This window comes from Sitophilus oryzae, unplaced genomic scaffold, assembly GCF_002938485.1.
Source record: "Sitophilus oryzae breed Bouriz unplaced genomic scaffold, Soryzae_2.0 scaffold_1396_pilon_pilon, whole genome shotgun sequence".
Lineage (NCBI taxonomy): Eukaryota > Metazoa > Arthropoda > Insecta > Coleoptera > Curculionidae > Sitophilus > Sitophilus oryzae.
In genome coordinates, this window is record NW_022146055.1 from 5,788,709 (window position 1) to 5,808,395 (window position 19,687).

General features: G+C 32.1%; 1 protein-coding gene across 1 annotated transcript in view; it reads right to left on the bottom strand.

Moving 5' to 3' along the window:
• Window positions 1–19,687, bottom strand: part of LOC115875949 — a 248,141-nt gene that overhangs the window by 161,398 nt on the left and 67,056 nt on the right. The window contains exon 2 of the mRNA XM_030891556.1: window positions 9,451–9,689. Within this exon, the coding sequence (XP_030747416.1) occupies window positions 9,451–9,689 (239 nt within the window). The remainder of the gene's footprint in view (window positions 1–9,450; window positions 9,690–19,687) is intronic.

Genomic DNA, 19,687 nt, shown 5'->3' on the forward strand with positions numbered 1-19,687 from the left:
GGAATTCAATGTGTGTTCGATGGTAAATAAAACTGCGTTTTGATACGCTACTGGGGTTTTGACCTGGATTTAGCCTAATTGCTCCTAGGAGTTTCATCGTCATTCGCTGAAATTGGTGTCATGCTCACATCCTGTGAGATTTAATTTTGGCATACGAGTTTCTAATTAAATTGGCTAAAGTAATGAAATAATTCTGATTAAAAATACCAAAACGGCCGTATAGCTTTTCCACTCTTAATTAATTTACTTTTAATCTCTGTCAACCCCATCTGTTTAGTAAATTAAGTCATAAGGGTATTTTAGGGTTAATAGATTAACTTATACACCATCTCAATTCAAACACTTTTACTACATAAGAACAAACATATACAGGGTATTCACAGGTGATTCACTGTCCTGGGAAAAGGTTCCCTCTCGGTCGTTTTCTGTTTCAGGTGTTTTTGGACAAGATATGTCGGCAAATGCAGGCCTGATTAAAAAATATCTAAATATTTGCAAATCTAAAACTTCATAAAATCGATGTGTCAGTTTTATAAATTGAAAAAAATCAAAATCTAGATTTGACTTGGGTTTATATTCAAAGTAATAATATACACTCAGATGCAAAAAAAACGCAACGGAGAAATTTTTGGTCAAATTTTTTAGCAAGCTGTATATAATTACATCAACTTCGTAACTTAATTCGTAAACTCAGTTTTTTTTATAAACTTTAGTATTTGACATATTATACAGGGTTAATCGAGAGGTTGTTTTTTCACCCTAACTTTAAAACAATGTGTGCAATAATTTCGTGTGAAAATTTTCCTAAAATATAATTTTACGGTCAGAACCATGTCTCCTAAGCATTTTGTTTTTTTGGATCATGTCAATACATGCTATGGTTAATCTTTAAGGGCGAAATGAACTCTCCATCAACAATTTGCAATTTTTTCAATTATCATTTCTTTTTGAAGTTGTTTTTCAATATGACAAGGCGGCTTTGGAGATTATTGTGAACTATAAACCACTATTAACTGTCATCATGTTCTACGTTTGGGAAATGCTTGGCAGGAGGGTTAAAGGTCGCGAAGGTCGCGTAACCAGCTTCATTAAATGAACTTCGCTTTGTTCTTAAAGAAGAATGAGGAAACATATCGCAATATGATAGATGCAGCCTCAATGATAGTATGAACGGACGTATACAGGGAGATATAACAGCCAAGGGAGGCAATACAATGTATTAGGTTATTTTTTACAATTTTTTTTCTGTTTGTATACTTGATTATTACAGATTTTTTCTTTAATATCGTTAGTTCTGTTATCGTTATTAATGTTTATTAAAACCAGGACTGTATCTTGAGTATTTAACGTTTATTTTTAATTTAGCATACAGTATCCAATGCAGCGTAATATGACGTTAAGACAATAGTCACCAAAACCATCTCGTCATATTAAAAAATTACATAAAAAATAATGATAATTGAAAAAATTGCAAATTGATCGTAATCAGTTCATTTCGCTCTTAAAAATTAACTAAAGCATGTGTTGACATGAATAAAAAAATTAAATGCTCGGGAGTCATGGTTCTGGCCGTAAAATTATATTTTAGGAAAATTTACACAAGAAATTATTGCACAGGGTGTTTCAAAATTAGGGTAAAAAAACAATCCTTCGATTAACCCTGTATAATATGCCAAATAATAAAGTTTATAAAAAACTTAGTTTACGAATTAAAGTTGATATAATTATGTATAGCTTGCTAAAAAATTCATGAAAATAAGGTTAAAAATAACAGAAATATAACACTTTAAAATAGAGCAAAAATTTTTCCGTTGCGTTTTTTTGCATCTTAGTGTATTATTTAGGTGTAGGATTGTATTAGTTATTTACAGTACAAGTGTGTTTATGAACATGATTATAACAACGAGTGCGAACGATTAGAACGACGAGGTCGTAGACCGAGTCGTTCTAATCACACGAGTGTTGTAATCATGTTTAAACGCACGTGTCATGTACAACGTTTTATCTACAACCGAAAAATAAGAAAATGCTGCTTTAATTTTCGTTTATTAGTCGCCCACCTTTAACACCTTTAACTATGACATTTGTCACATTTTTTTCTGAAAAGTCAGTTTGCCCTGCCAAGTAAACGCGAGCACTTTTTGCCCAGAAAAATCATTTTAAAAATTACGATGAGCGAATCCGAAAGTCTCCCTTCAGATGTAGAAGTTGCCGCAGTACGTGCCACGGAAACATTATTGCCGGAAAAGTTAATATATTTAGATGTTCGTAGTTGTTTTTCATTATTATAAAAACTAGTTGTGTTATAGATTCATAACACCACTAGTTGTGTTATGAATCTCATAACGTAACTGAAATACTAAAAAAATAGTGATGTAAAAACGTTATAACTAAACGGTTGTAGAAATAAATATATATATATATATATATATATATATATATATATATATATATATATATATATATATATATATATATATATATATATATATATATATATATATATATATATTTATAATACTAAAAGTTACAGAGTAATAATTAGTTTGCCAAACCAAACCAAACTAAAATATAGATACGAATCTCATTTAATGTAAAAATTGTATATTTTTATGAACATTACAACAGCAATTCTAATTTTGAAATAAAATAATTTATAAATAATACAAATTGTATAATATTGTAAATAAGCCTGGTGTATACAAATAATTAAGATAAAATCCGATAACTGTAAATCAGATTTAAACTTTTTGAAACTCTGGTTCATCCTGAACACAATACTAAAACTAGTACCACGGAAAATGAATTGATTGGTGACTAAAATTAATTGCCTTGCCAAAAAGATATTTCATGTATAAAACATATTTTTCTACTTTCTGTGCAACTTTTAAAAAGATTTTTCTGAATCTTGTTTTTTTACTAACTATTGTTCGTACAGTTTTTATTATATTTCTTTGCAGGATTTTTCAGTACCACCAACAAGTAAAATACAAGGACAGAAAAACAAATAAAGATATATATCAAAAGAAATTTCTCTAAAAACATATCGCTGTGCTTATTTTCCTCGGTGCTGGATTCATTGTGTTTACAATTGAAAATAAATCTGCGTATCTGATACGCTACTGGGGTTTGTTACTTTTGATTTGGCCTAATTGCTCCTAGGAGTTTCGTCGACAGTTGCTCAAATTGGTGTCATGCTCACATCCTGTGAGATTTAATTTTGGCATACGAGTTTCTAATTAAGTTTGCTAACGCGATCAAATAATTCTGATAAAAATATCAAAACGAACGTAGCTCTTTCGCTCTTAATTAATCTACCTCCAAATTAAATCATACGCGTTTTAGGATTATTATAGATTAATTTATACACTCGTATTTAAAAACTTCTTAAGTTCTAATATATACAGAGTGATTCACTGTCCTGATAAAAAAACTTCTTAGTAGTCGTTTAGTTTAAAACAGCCTCTACACTATCCCCGAAATGTTTGACGAAATATTTTTTTTTGTAATTGACAATAAAAAACAAACAACCAATCACGGCGCGTCTCGATCTATTTTAGGAAACATGGGAACTAATTTTTATAATTGGGGCTTATATTTATCGTACTATTTTGTGAAATAGCACGAAGTAATCAAGGTCAAACGTTGTGGTGGCCTCAGAAAAATAAGTAAACATGGAGTGTAATGTAATACCGCTATATTAAATTGATATGAAAAATCAAAAACAGTGCATTTAGAAAACAGTTACCGATAGTAGATTAAATTGCCTATTCATTGCCTAAAACATTATTAATTACCATATAGTAAAAAAATATATTTTCAAAACTTAAAATCGTAAAACTGCAAGGAAATACGCACTGGCTAACTGTTCTGGCGGACCGCCTTTTATAGTTTGTGATCCACTGTGTTAAACTATTTAAAAAATCGTCTAATTATTTTTTATTTTTGAATGGATTTATATCAAACTATGTTATTATTATATATAAAAGTATATTTTACAGTTTTCTTTTAAAACAATAAGAGAATATTGCTTTTTAAAAATGTCCGTGTCAATCAATAATTTTCGCAATCTGCTCGAAATATTGATGATGTCGCCAGTATTACTCACCAACCAATACTACTGCTATTTATTCAATTAAGGCTGCGTAAATAAACATAATAATATACAATTTTAGATACTAATTCATCATAATAAAATTAAATAATAAAAATATTGTAATGATATTACTGCAGATTAAGTGTGAAAAGTCTTGTTTTTAAATATCTACCCTACATATTATAAAAACGCGCCTTCAATCATCGTAACAAAAGTTATTTTATAAACGTCTAGGTTTACTTATTTCACTGAGATTTATGAAAAAAAATCCTTTGTCTCGGGTATAAATACCGCTACGTTTTGGAAATAGCTCAAAACAAAATATAATTGAACGAGGCAACAGGAAACGCCAAAAAAATCCTCCCACGGCCTCCTCACGAATAGTTTTCAGGCGCTTTTAAGAATAGAAAGTAGGTCGAGGCAAACCGAAGTGGGTGAAGACAACTGGAAATAAACAGAAATGCGACAAAGTTGGGCGACGAAACGCGACCTTGGCCTGCTTCGAAGAGTTCTCCGCATAGTGTAGAGGTTAAACAGCCCAGGTTTGAACATTTTTTGAGGGCTAGCAGTTGTATAAGGTTTGCAACATGTTGTTTGTTGACATTTTTATTTCAATTTTCTCTAAAACGGTATGGAAATTTAGCAGAATGCATTTTTCCCAAAATGTCAATAATAAAAAAGTTTTCTCCCTTGTAACGTCAATCCGGGGCCATACTGTAGAGTTCCATATATTTATATAAAAATATTACTATAAAAGCAGATGTTGGTAAAGAATGATGTTACATAAAATTGTAATATATGTAATGCTGATACTTTTGGTATAAATTTAAAAGTCTTAAGATTATATACCACTTTTGCATTACGATACAGCTGAAAGAGTTTGCTTGAACGAAAAGATTGCACTTCTTTATTACCTCCATTACTTTTATGTTCAAAAAAAGATTGATGGGGACAATATTTCTTCCTAAAAATAGAACCGCCATTGTAATAACCTCTTTATTTTTCAGCCGTGCATCGAAGTTACAACATCACTATAATAAATAGAAAATAATATTAGTACGTATAGTATCGTATCTTTGTGAAACTCAATTTTATTTTTTCCTGTCGTTTATTTTTCGAAAATCAAAAAAATAATTGCACATTCCCATAGCCACTTTATTAAGGTTATCTGATAGTATGGGGAGATTAATACTTACGTCATTTGTAAAAGTGAAATCAATACATTTGAGCATTTACAATAAAGAGTACAAAATGCATTAAGAAGTATAAGAAGAAGATCTGTTCAAAGAGCTATAAATAAAATTGAACAAAAATTAAATTTGTGCAATAGAAAAGGTGGTAACCTTTTCGAACATGTAGAGTATTAGAAACTAGTTTGTAGAAGTTAATTTATTTATAATAACTACGATTAATATTATGCAAATTATTAGATCGTGCACTGAGATTTCAAATTCGCAATAAAAAAAGTTAAAAATAATATCTTTAAATTGCTGACCTGGATATTATTTATTTGAATTTTTTAAATGGTTCGATTTTCCTTATTCAACGTTAATTAGGACTGATCAATATTGTGGCAATGAATATAATCAGATTAAACAATTTAAGAAACCAGAGTCAGACTTGAAATTATTTTATATAATAATTAAATAGTTTTGTTGTTGTTAAGGTACCCAAAACAAAAAAAAGTACAAGTGTGGCATACCATTGTACTTAGGCGACCGAGTTCTTTCAAAATCTGATATAAAAAATGCAGGTCCGTATTTTAAAAAAATAAGTTGGCCTCTGTATATCACAAATTACCAGCTAATTTGAAAATATAAAAATAATATCAGATAGCCCTAATAAAGTGGCTATGAGAATGTACAATTAGTTTTTTAATATTCTAAAAAGTAAAGACAGGGAAAAATAAAATTGGTTTTCAAAAATATCCGTTTTTTCAAAAAAACTCAGCAATGCTTGAAATTTTAAAAACTTTTTTGATGGCGTCTTGGTTGACATCCCAAGGCGCAACTTTGTCCCAATTTAACCATCTTCGTATCTATTACGGTTTCCAAGATACCAATGCTCGTACCTCGAATTTGTAGCACCCTATATATAAGAATAGTAATATATAATATATTTTCATAAATATATATGACTATTCTAATATTCTAATAATAACGGTATGTGATGTGTGTATAGATAAAATGTAAGGGGCAATTATACAGAAGTAGTGAAATGACATAATTTGATTTTCAACATTCAATTTTTGATTTAATTTAGACAAAATTAATATTATAAAAGAATATTGATGTATCATTATTATTAGATTTAAAAATATTTTAAAAATTAAAAGAAATTAAAACTTTACGGTAATGTAGGTTATGAACTTAATTTACGAACAACTGAATATCACCTCACGTGAATGAAAAATCTAGAATGATCATCGAAGCTTGGATAATTACAATCAATTTTCCTGATAGGTAAGTCAATTAATCTTTCAATTATACAGGGTCAGTTTTCTACGATGTTCTCTATGGGTATTTCGGAAACTACTAAATGGGGAAAGAATTGCAGTTTTGTGAGGTCATAAATATTCGCCTTTCAGATTTTTGAAAAAATCTCGAAAAAAAAACAAATTTTGGCTATTTTAAAAATTGTCCCTAATTCCATTATAATCTATTTTAGACAAAAAGTTTTTAGATAAAAGTTGTAGATACTCACATCCTTAATGAGACTGAGTGTTCCGTTTTTTTCTAAAGCCTATCAATTTTGACATATGACACAAACATCTGTTTTTTTAAATGGAAACCAAAGTTGGCCATGACATCATAAAAAGCGCCATTTTTTAAGCTTTAAAGCGATATCAGCTATAATATGTTTTTTTTCGAGTTATAGCTAATTCTGATCATTTTAAAACAATTTACTTAGTTAGCCATGGAAACAAATTCAGTCGTCTTTGTCTTCAGAAATGCAAAACTGTCACATCCAAACCTTGTAAATTAAAATAAACAAAAAGTGTAAATATGATTTTTTTTAAATGAAGAAAAGCGTGTAGGATTATATATATGGTTCAACTTTTCTTGGCCATACATTTTCGAAGATACGTTGACCGGTGAGTGTTACTTACGTTTTTCAGAGGACGGTTTTCAAGACATGTTAGAAAAGTTACACTACGTTAAAATTATTTATATCATATTTATGCACACTTAGGGATCGGAGAAGTGGACCAATTGCATGGGCCTCCTCTCTTAATTATTAAGAGAGGAACTCTAAGAGAGAGACACGGCATCGGCAGAACATTTTTTGAAATAAATTAAAGTGTTTGGGGTAGTGATATTATTATTTTAAGTTTTAGTTTCCGTAATTAAATTTAATTTTAGTTTTTTTAAATTAGTTTCCGTAAATTGTAAAGAACCGTTTAATAATATATTCTGTTTTTTTTTATAAGTTATAAATCAAAATAGAACATCATGCCAACTAAGTGAAATTAGTCAAGAAAGATAAGAATTGGCTATAACTCGTAATTTTTCGAAATAAACATATTTTATAGGTACCTTATATCGCTGAAAAGCTTAAAAATGGCGATTTTTATGAAGTCATGGCTAACTATGGTTTCCGTTAAAAAGACATATGTTTGTGTCATATGTCAAAAATGACAGGCTTTAGAAAAAAATCAAAATATATTATAATGGAATTAGGGACAAGTTTTAAAATTGGCAAAATTTTTTTTTTTTCGAAATATCTAGTAAGCCATGAACTTTTTCAAAAATCCGAAAGGCGCATATTTATCACCCCACAAAAAACTACAATTCTTTCCCCATTTAACCGAATCTCTATCTCCAGTAGTTTCCGAGATACCCGATAGACAACATCGTAGAAAACTCACCCTGTATAGCACACCTTGGTGTTTTTTAAATATTTATATAGAATTTTATTTCAAATTAGGCGACATTTGCAGAAATACTGAAATTGATATTCAGTTGTTTCTTAATGAACTCTTGAGTTTTGACGAAGCATATTTGAAATCAAAGTTTGGTTTCAGGTATACCGGGTGAGTCTCAAAAGTGGCTCACCCCTATAACTTTTTTATTTTTTTTTTGAGATAAAACAACGATATTTGGGTGTGTTAGTATATGACATAAATTGGGATTGATTGACGTATTCAATTGTTTTCGGTCACTTCCGGTTTCACCGGAAATGACTACAGCTTGATTTTTAAATGGCACCCTCGGTATTTTTTTACTTTATTCGATAGAAAATAACACTCTGAATCGAATGACATATCATATGTCAACTTTTGATATTTTGGCATATGGTTTATTTGAAATTGTAACATGCGGTTCATAACGACAATTTGACTCAAAATACAAAGTGTGTGGTATCAACTTATTCGTAAAAAAAATGCTTTTTCCAAATATGCTAATAAGCCACCCTCGTTCCATTTGAAAAAATTGAGATATGATTAAAAATACGATTTGGGCATCTTTTAACCGGCCAGTAAAAGACACTAAAACATTGGACGATCAAATCTATTTTTCTAAGACTCCTTGATTAAAAATTAGTGTTTTTAACACAGCCATGGCACTGTAGATTGAAATTTAAAATAGAATTTGTTTTTGAGATGTCAAAAATTGACATATGATATGTCATTCGATTCAGAGTGTCATTTTCTATCTCCAATAAAGTAAAAAAATACCGAGGGTGCTATTTAAAAATCAAAAGTTGTAGTCATTTCCGGTGAAACCGGAAGTGACCGAAAGCAATTAAATATGTCAATCAATAATTTGATATCACACACTTGGTATTTCGAGTCAAATGGTCATTATGAACCGCATGTTACAATTCCAAATAAACTATATGCGAAAATGTCAAGAAGTTGACATATTATGATATGTCATTCTATTCAGAGTGTCATTTTCTATCGAATAAAGTAAGAAAATACCGAGAATGTCTTTAAAATTCAAAATTTGTTGTCATTTTCGGTGAAACAGGAAGTGACCGAAAATTATTGAATACGTCAATCAATCCCAATTTATGTCATATACTAACATACCACATCTCGTTGTTTTATCTGAAAAAATAAAAAAAGTTATACGGGTGAGACACTTTTGAGACGCACCCGGTATATATTTGAAAAGGTAAAGATAGCGGTTTGTACACCGATTTCCTGTTCGATCATAATAACTTAAATAAAAAAAATAGAATACCTACACAGAAAAAATAAAATATATTCTACTTCATAAATGAAACTTGTACAATTCAGTACAAATACATATTTTATCTCTACAGATTGGCCTTGTAACCTGTTAAATTTCTGATTAAATATTATTTATTAATACGGAATCTACCATACAAACTCTGAAATGACCTACCTATTATTAGGACTTTTACAGTCACTTTCGTTAGCGTTCGAGCTCTCGTCATCTTCCCGACTCGTGTTGTGTGACCTTGGACTGTGAAGAGGCGTGTTGGCCTCGTCTGAACTTCCGTTATCCTCGCCCGGACATCCGGTTACGTTCAGGTGACTCCCGTTGCCGCCATGAGCTGCGCCGGATGCCTGCGCAGTGCTGGTCGAGGCGGTTTGAGACGTTGACGTCGGAGGAGGATCAACCTGAAAACAAAAATTCAACTTGTTTTAAAGAGCCACTACACTACTCGCAAAATCAACCAAAGTAGGTCAATGTCAAACAATTTGTAGTAAAGCATCAGATTGCGGAAACTACCGAGGAATTTCACTACTGGTTATCGGAGGAAAAGTTCTTGCAAAAATTATGTCAAACCGCCTTCACCCACATAAAGAAAAAATCATCCCAGAATCGAAAACGGGCTTTCGCACCAACCGCGGTATCGTTGATTCCATATTCTCCGTCCGCCAACTACAGGAAAAAGTAAAGGAACAGCAGAGTAAACTTTATGTTGCATTCAACGACCTAACGAAAGCCTTCGACTCTGTAAACAGAGATGCACTTTGGGCAATTATGCAAAAGTTCGGAGTGCCCAACAAATTTCTCACTGTGTGTAAAAGCCTCCATAACAACAACAAGTCGAGAGTGTCACATCATGGATCACTGAGCGATCCCTTCCTGACAAATACAGGAGTTAGGCAGGGATGTGTTCTAGCTCCTCTCCTATTCAACATATTCTATTATCCCCCCTTCTATTATCAACATATTCTATTAGCCCTCTCTATTATAGTGCACAGCAAACTGCAGGAAAGAGGAATATGTGTTAGATACAGGTATGACGGCGGTCTGTTCAACATAAAAAGACTCAGGGCAAAAACACGTATAAAATTCATCACAGAACTCCAATACGCTGATGACTGCGCTCTAGTTGCAAATACGTTACAGCAATTACAGGGAATGCTGAACACATATACCTGGGCATACTTTGGGCCTTAAACTGAACATCACTCCCCCGGAAAATCGTAACAGCGTTATTAAATTCGGAGAAGAACTATTACAAATTGCAATATGTATCGGATTTTAATTACCTCGGCAGTTTGATTTCGGAAAAGGCAAATATCGACTCTGAAATTCAGCACAGAATCAGCAGCGCCTCAAGAGCATTCTGGAAATTAAAAGACAGGGTTTTCTACAATCATGACTTGAGAACAAAAACGAAACTTGCAGTGTATCGAGCAGTAATAATCCCCACCATGTTATATGGAAGCGAAACCTGGATGCCGTACCGCCGGCACACGAGCGCATTAAACAAGTTGCAACAGAGACACCTTAGACAACTGTTAAGAATCAAATGGTACCATCATGTCTCCAACGTATCAGTCCTTGAAAAAGCAAGCTGCGAGAGCGCTGAAGTCATGATTACTAAATCTCGCTTAAGATGGGCTGGCTACTTATGCAGGATGCAAGAAAACCGCCTACTGAAATCTCTTCTTTACGGTGAACCTATAAAAAATGAGAGGAAACCGGGTGGACAGCTCAAAAGATACAAGGATGTTTTTGATGAAAACTTAAAGGGGATAAGTATGCAGCATCAGTGGGAGGAAGCAGCGCACAATAGAACGCAATGGAGGAGAATTGTAAATTCAGTTAATTAACGACAACCATAAAGTAAAGAGGCAACAAAGTAATGAGATTTTTGAATGTACGGAGTGCGGAAGAGAGATAACATCACGTATCGGGCTTTTTAGTCACAGAAAAGCTCATGACAGGAAACGCCTTGCGTAACCATCTTCTGATGCGTGTCAAATACTCGTCAGCGAGTAATGGCAGTAGGTTAGTAAGTATAAGCCTAGACGATGCAATGTTAGACGAGAAAATACGAAATAACCCTCTTTTAACAATTTTATTAAGCATTGTGACGATAGACGAATATTTTTTATATTTTGAGTTTAGTATGTAAAAAAGAGGACTTTTGCAATACGTGAGAGAAAGTAGTACGATTAAAAAGAGGACTGTCCTCTGGAAGAGACAACGGTTGGCAACCCTATCTGCAGATAAAAATAAGTAAAAAAGTCTGTATAAATTTATGACCTAAAATGCTTCGTTTCTGAGGTACAGGGTGTAGAAGTTTCATTTTAATTCATTTTTCAATAATTTCTGAACTAGCCTCATATATATGGATGAGTATTGGTGTTAGGATTAATCTGTGTGGTTTTTCGCATGAGAAATACGGTTTTGTTGTCAGTAAGACTCCTACTTGTACGACGCACCACCTACATATTTTTAACCGTTTTGAAGAGTAATAAGTTTTCGTCCGTATTTGTATTAGGTATACCCATTTTATATATTATATAGTATCTTATCATGGGTACACCAGTGAAAGGAAAAATTCACCGTTTCACCACTTTTTAGATACGTCAATTTGACTTCAGTAGGTACTTCAGTAGCGTAGATGTTTGTGTTAATAAATAATTATTATGACTTATCTATTAATTATATATTTTCATAACAATTTTAGGAACTACCAACATTTATTGGCAACATAAAATAAAACAACAAATTATTGAGTCTACCCCACGTCTACTCTACATCATATTTTTACACGTTTTGACTAAAATTAGAACGGCACTGATAAATCGGAATTTAAGTCTTTATTTTTTTTTATAAGGTTATACTAGGACCCCGTCGCGTTCGACCTAACATTTTTGATATGCTCCTGCCTTAATCTCTTTATTCAAAGATTAAATTAAATAAGTTTTGTGCTTCTTTAACAATTAAAACAGCAAAAGATATAACATAAATTAAAATCCTACCAATAGCAATCTGTCAAAAGATGAAAACTAAATTATATTACCATAGAAACGTCTTTTAATTTTTAAACCTTTAGAAAAAAATTATACAATATGATCAAAAAAAAACTGCGTCAGCGATAGCTATGAAATGAAGATATATCTGAAATTATATGGAGAATGTCATGGATTGTCATTTCCAAGCCAACTGGACGGCGTTTTTATTCGGTACTATATTTTCATGTTTTTTTTGTCGGTAGTCGGTATGTATGTATGTGTAAAAGTATGAGATCATTTTAGAACAAGCAAAGATTAGAGAGTATTTAAATTCGCTAGAAAAAAAGAGAATATTCCTGACTTGTTATAAAAAAGTAATAATTAGTATTTGAAAATTATTTTTAGGTATTCTCATGTTATCTGTAGTATTCTGTCTTATGTGGTACAATTTTTAGCTGAAATAAAATCTAAGAAGCCGTGCCTCAATCGAAAAGAAATTTATTGCGATTTCTTTGGCCATTTCATTGTCCGGAGATTGTACATCGTTTCAAGTGCGATTCTTTTTAAAACGAATTACCTTTTGTCTTTGAATTCCAGTCGTTCCCATTCTTTTTCCTTAATAGGACCTGAAGATAGATTTAGACACGGTTAAGAACATAAATTGGACCATCTTGTTTTAGATTTTTATTACCTATTTTACCTATAAAAAGACTCAAAATATTTCAGCTCTTATGCAAAGGGCTAGTTGAACTTTAAAGGATTAATAGATAATGATTTTGTGATATATTTATGCAACTGCTTATCAGTAGAAATCGTAGATAAATAAAACAAGTTTAGATTGGAAAGTGCCCATAAGGACAATGTAAACACTATTTGGCACTATTCTTGCAAAGGTCGCGACCCAAAGCTTTTGATAATTCGGCTTTTTCCGGAATTACGTCGCCAAATATTATTTATTCAAATTTATTATTATTTTCTTTTAATTTTATAAATAAAATACAGTGTGTTGCATACAAAAAACTTTATTTTGTATAAGGACATGTATGTAAAATACCTATGAAACACTGGAAACTTTTTTTTAGTTATGCCACGATCCACGATGGTTTTTGCAGTTCACAGTTCACAACACAGTTTTTTAGTTTTTAATGACACTTTTTCACAATCATCACGCCCAAGTAGCATTTTCACGACTTGCGACCACATGTTTACTAAACACAACGTTGGATTAGTTACAAAAAATAGTTAGCTTCGTACCTTGGGTATTAAAATAAATGTAAACGTTGTTGTAACGTTGTGCCGACGTTGCACTAGTACTACAACAAAGTAAAAGCTTCTGCGACGTCGAATAAACGTTGTCTTGCAACCTTTTTTGCTTAAGTGATCTTTAGGTGATTCGGACAACGTAGTTACGATGTTGCCATATGACCATTGGCAATAAAGAGTTTTCCGACGTCACTTTCAAGACCTATTCCAACGTTATGCAAGCGTCGTCTGTTTTACTAATTCCAACGTTGTTTAGATTTCCTTATTCTTACGTTGGTAGGACGTCGAGCCACTACCTTCTTGCAACTGTACTGAACCATAACCTTAAATCTTAAATTTTCACTTCATTGTTCTGTATATAAAATTTTCAGTGCTGTTTTTGTTTTTATAAAAAAAAACTAATTAAAATGGGACGTAAGAAAGGCACATATAAAACTAAATTTATATTATACATCGACATATTACCGATACTTTATCCACTCCCTCGTTTATTTAGAATATAGAGGGCGGCACAAGCTAGACTCTAGGATAACTAAATTAGGCAATCTTGCGACTAGTATTCGACCTGTTAAGGCTGAACTGCGACTTTATTAGTCCAGTATGTGACTTCTCGAACTACTCCATCTTAATCTCCAAAACAACAAAGTGAAAGCCGCCATGTTCTTGAATAAGAAAATGTTGCGTTCCTGAAATAGCAATTCCTGCTTTTTGAATACATTAACTTGAAATATTTGACCCTAAACAACACGCGGAAACTATTTTTTTCGACTGCGAATAAATTATTCTCATTTAACTAAAAAAAATTCAAAATTTTTTTTAGAACTTCTTTAATTTTAAGGCCCATTAGTATTTTTCAAAGTAGAAACAATACATTTGTCAATAAAGTTGTTTGCGTTTAACTTTTTTGCCTTGGGTAACGAGTTATAGAGTTGGTTAAAGTGTTTCAATAATTATGATCTTCAAACATCCTCCACACTTAAATACTTTTGTTTTGTTTTCCTTTACTGCCATCTGGCATATGTCTCTAACTAAATCATAAAAATAATATTTTTACTATAATTATCCCAATTTAGGATAAAACGCGACTTAGACGCCATATTATTATAGTTTTGTATTTCTGTGAATTAGGATTTTAAACAACCTTGCAGTTTGTACTAAATTAGGCTGCTCGCCAAACGTAGGTATCCAACGTCGTTTCGACCCAAAAATTATTCTCCAAACTAGTGCAGACTAGGGTTGGCATGAGGTTGTGCCGACGTTGCGCCCCGACGTTTGGTCGCGTGACACAACGTTGTCCCGACGTCCAAATGCTGCTTGGGGGGTTTGAGTAAGTAAAATTTAAATTAAACTCACAAGATAGTAATAATTACTTTGAGAATGGACGCTTTAAACTTTTTATTTTTATAAAGTTTGATTGGAGTAGGAGGTTGAGGGAATTACCCCTGTGACCCCTCCTCTAAAACCGCGCTTTGTCACATCAGTTTAGTTTTAGTACAGATGTATGAGACCGAGACTTAAGCTTCATTCAGAACCTCGCAATTAGTGGAATAAATTAGTGGTTTCAATAATTACACTTTAAACTTTTTAGTTTACGATCATTCACAATGTCAAATGTCAAAAAAACACAATTAAAATTAATAGAATATCCTAGTAACAGCTTGCAGTAATCAGTTGTATCCATAGAGAAAGCCTAATATTTAGCTTATAAAACAATACATTTTTGGTTTCTAACCACAATTTCTCTTGACGCAAGTTAATCAAAGGCCAAAATGACATTTCTCGCAAATTTTGAAGTATAATTAGTGGAAAAGTTTTTCAAAAGTTTGATAAAAATTAGTCAAAAGTTTGATAACTTTTTCTACTAATTGAAAATTTCTACCACGAATTTTGACATTCTGAATGCTTACATTGAAATTAGAGGAACAAACTTCTACGGCTAATTGAAGCTACTAATTTATTCCACTGATTTCGAGGTTTTGAATGAAGCTTCAGAGTCTTGTTTTCTTCTTTATAATCTACCAATTCAGGACGACCGAATAAAATCGAAGATTTTTCTTGATTTAAGTAAGAGCGATCTATGGATTGTCACGGCGTTTTTAACAGGAAAGTGTCTTCTCAACGAACACCTCAGTAGATCGAAGTTAGAAAACAACGACCAATGCTGATTCTGTAGGAAAACATCAGAACATCTGATCACTGAGTCCGCCCAGACGACAACCATTCGTGCCATAAACTTTGGTACGACTGATATCGAAGATGGAGAACTAACTTCTGGAAAATCGTATTAGATACTTATTTTGGCGAAGCTCTGAGACTGTGTGATGAGTTATAACTCCAAAAAGGGATAGACCTATAAGGTCGCGGTCATTAACTTCTACCCTCCCATACAACGTAGAATCTACTAACTGAACATTGCTAACTCAATTAAAAACTCATTATGGTTCAAAATCGCTAATTGGGAATAAGTGCGATTTTTTAATTACTGGGAACAGTTTTCACTAAAATTCAAAATATTTTCAGGAATGAGGGAATCAGGAACGTTTGAAAAACTGGCCGTTTTAAGTTTCACATTTTTTTCTAGGTATTACGATAATTTTTCTTTTTGTCAATTATTATTATCCGTTATTCATACTACTTTTTTTGCATATACTGTTATTTTTGTTTAGTATACATTTTTCAAAATATTCCTTAATATGATTTATTCTACATACATATTTGTTACTATTTATTATACTTTATTTTTAGAAAAATAATTTCTACCAAGTGATATTCCAGAGAAAGGAATATTAGGACAGGGGATATTATAAATCTCTTTCATTCAAAAAAAAAGCTGGACGAAAATTTGTCACGTATCTGTTCATTCACAACTCAATATTGGACCGTTTCGAAATCCATTATCACTGATTTTTTTTTGGCGTGCATTTTATTGGTTCGCTTTTTTTAGACCGGATTTTCCCCCCACAGAATAATAAACATTTGATCGAAAAATTTTAGATGCACAGGAAAACAATACGACTACTAGAAATTACATTTAACAAACGTTACTCTGTAACAGACTGACTATAGTACAAATCTTTTAAAAGTTTCTCAATATGGCCGACACAGTTATGAAAATTGGTAATTTTTTTTAATGAAAAATAAGTTGGCGAATTTAGAACTTTATTTACTCTTTGGTTAACAATAACATTTTTGTGAATTGTCAAGTTGATGTTAAAGTTAGGTGATTAGTGGTTGTCATAAATAAAAACATATATTATTGCGATTATTTAAATAAGAATAAAGGTATTTTAGCGCAGATCGGAAGAGATTTTACTTAAACGTATTTTATAAACTTTCTCACTGAGATTATTAACTCCCTTGTTTCTTATATCTCAGTTAAAAAGACGTAAGAACTATAGGAAGAGAATTTTTGTTTTCATGTTTTGACGATATTCGAGAGTTCATAGAGTTATCAAGATTATTGAATAATTATAGTTGTTTAATAAGTGAAATTAATAGAAAACTTGGAGATAGGATGATGAGTTTCATGTTATAGGCTAATAGATCACCCCATGTCTCTTAATTTTTGTTTTTATTTCAGTACAGTTACAAAAACTACTTACAATTATTGTACATATCATATATTTCAAGTGCGTTATTTGATCTTTGGTCCCATTACCAACATTACTTTATGGAGGTCTTCTCTACTAACTCAACTTTTAAACCTTCTTTATATTTTAAAACTGATTTACAAAAATCTGTAATGCCCGCCCTGTTTCCTGAAATATGAGTTTTAATCTATTTATTATCATATACATATTACAAACCTGGAAATTACTGATGATACAAGGAAACTTCTCAAAATAATTAGAGACATTTTAACACGAATAGGGTGGAGCTAAATCGGTCGATTCTTTTAATTTGCGAGGGGCTAGTGTTTAAACGTTGTTAATTGGGTAGTTAATCTCGATCCTTAGGTTTTAATCTAGAGGTTCATCTGGAGGTTTGAAATTCGTAGCTTTTATGATTTTAACCATAAAATATAACTCAGAATTCATCACTAGGAGGTGTCTGCTTTTCGAGTTCCACCCTCCACCACGTCTATAATCTATCACCTCCGAGATCACCTCTTTCCACCTCCTAAGTAATCTTGTAAATTTTCTGGAATGTCTAGTGAATATTCACATGTATTGAAATGCGGCATTTGTTGTCTTGAGAATATTCTTGATTTAATACATTCATCCCTGTTGCAGACCGCCATAGAAGCTTCAGTAAAAAGTTTAACACATCGTTCAATAGCTTGTGTATTCCACGGATATTTAACAATTTCTAATGTATCGGGGTTTTCTATCATTGTTAATATATCCTCGTTTGAAATATTAGTATATACCACCAGCAAGATTGCCAATCAATGAGCTCTACGAAGTCTGTTGCGTTAAAATTAATATTTGGAATTTTAAAAAAATCATTATCCTGTGTTTGCTGACAAACTTTCTTACTTATAGATTTTGATTCATCAGTTACCATCGCAATTAAAATATTTTCTGGATGATCATAAAAACCATTCCTTTGAATGACTGGATTAATAATTCTTATAATATTCTATTAATAAATTAACCATATTTAATAAATGACGGAGGTCTTTCTTATATGATGTCTTAAATATGATATGGAACCATAAAGGTGCGTAAACCTTAACCACATATTCACTTAATATTTGAATATTCTTTGATATTTCATTTGAGGAAATATAAAGTCTTAATGTTTATTTGCGGCTGTTAACCAACGGGAATGGGATAATTCGTGCTGGTTTCTATATATTAGGCTCTCCGTGCAAACACCAGAGGTAACAGTTTGACATATGAAATATTTTTGATCGCTACTCAGGTCGTCAGGAAAGTTCGGGAAAGTTTTCACTTTGAATCCAATGAAACTATGTAATTGGTAAATGTTCACAGTTTTTTAAAGCTTTCCCAATTGTACCAGAATATCCACGATCCAGTTTGAAGGCCCATCTAAATTGTGCATTAGCGGCAATTCGTTTGCACGAAACAGGCAGATCAGCCATTGAACGGGGCGCTTAAGATATAGTTCCAACTGTCACTCTCCAGCCGTCTTAGACGCCGTCTTTTTTTCATCATCATACTGTATAATATATAAATAATGACAACGACCTGATGATTATTTTGAATCATAAGTAACTGTTATCGGGCATAATAAATAATGAATATATTAACCAACGACTAATAGCATATTAGTCTGCTATGTTTAGATACTATTGTTGCGGACTCGTGTGAACTCGGCCTTAGGCTTGGCCACTCGGCTATGACTCATAGGCACCGCACGGCGACGTTCGAAAACGAATAGAAGCTGGTGAGACGAAGAACGCAGCTAGGAATTTTCGAGACAAATCTGGATTGTCTGTTTCTCTCATATATAAGCCGACGCCTGAAGCCTGAAGAGGACAGAGAAAAACAACCGCGCGGTCGACGCGTACAGTTACAATCGACGCACTAAATTCAAAATAAATTCTTTCTAGATAAATAGTTATAAATCGTCTGTAAATAGTTCTTTAAGTTTCTTTTTAATCGTTATTGTTTGTTAATTAGTGTTAAATAAATTGTGGCTTTCTATCTACACGGAACCGACGAAAAACGTAACACTATTGTAAAACTTCAAGGCCTTTGTGTAACCTATAAAATATTTTTGATTTAGCTGGGATTTTAACACGTTATTTTGTGTCACAATAGACACCTTTTGCAGACTAGCCACTTCAAATTTTGAAAAAAGTTAATTTTCGATCCACCCTATAACTATATTTCACTTTTAAAAGTCACAACTAAATTGAAAAGTGAATCCTCATTCTCACATATGTTTTATATACAAGAAATTATTTTTGCATACGGTGTATTTTAACCAATTGACGTAAGACCCTAACAAATAGCCCGTTCAATGGCTTTATTCATTCGTAAACCTGTTAGATAGTTAACAACAGTATAAATAACACGAACTTGATCCCGACTATTGATTACTTCCGTCCTAAACTAGGCAAGGCATATAAGATTTGTTACTGTTCAACGGACTCACACAAATCAATGTGTACAGATGGAGTGATGTGATCCGTGTCTCTATAACGCGCCTGATAAAGTCAAGAGAAATTGTTTTACTATAGTTCA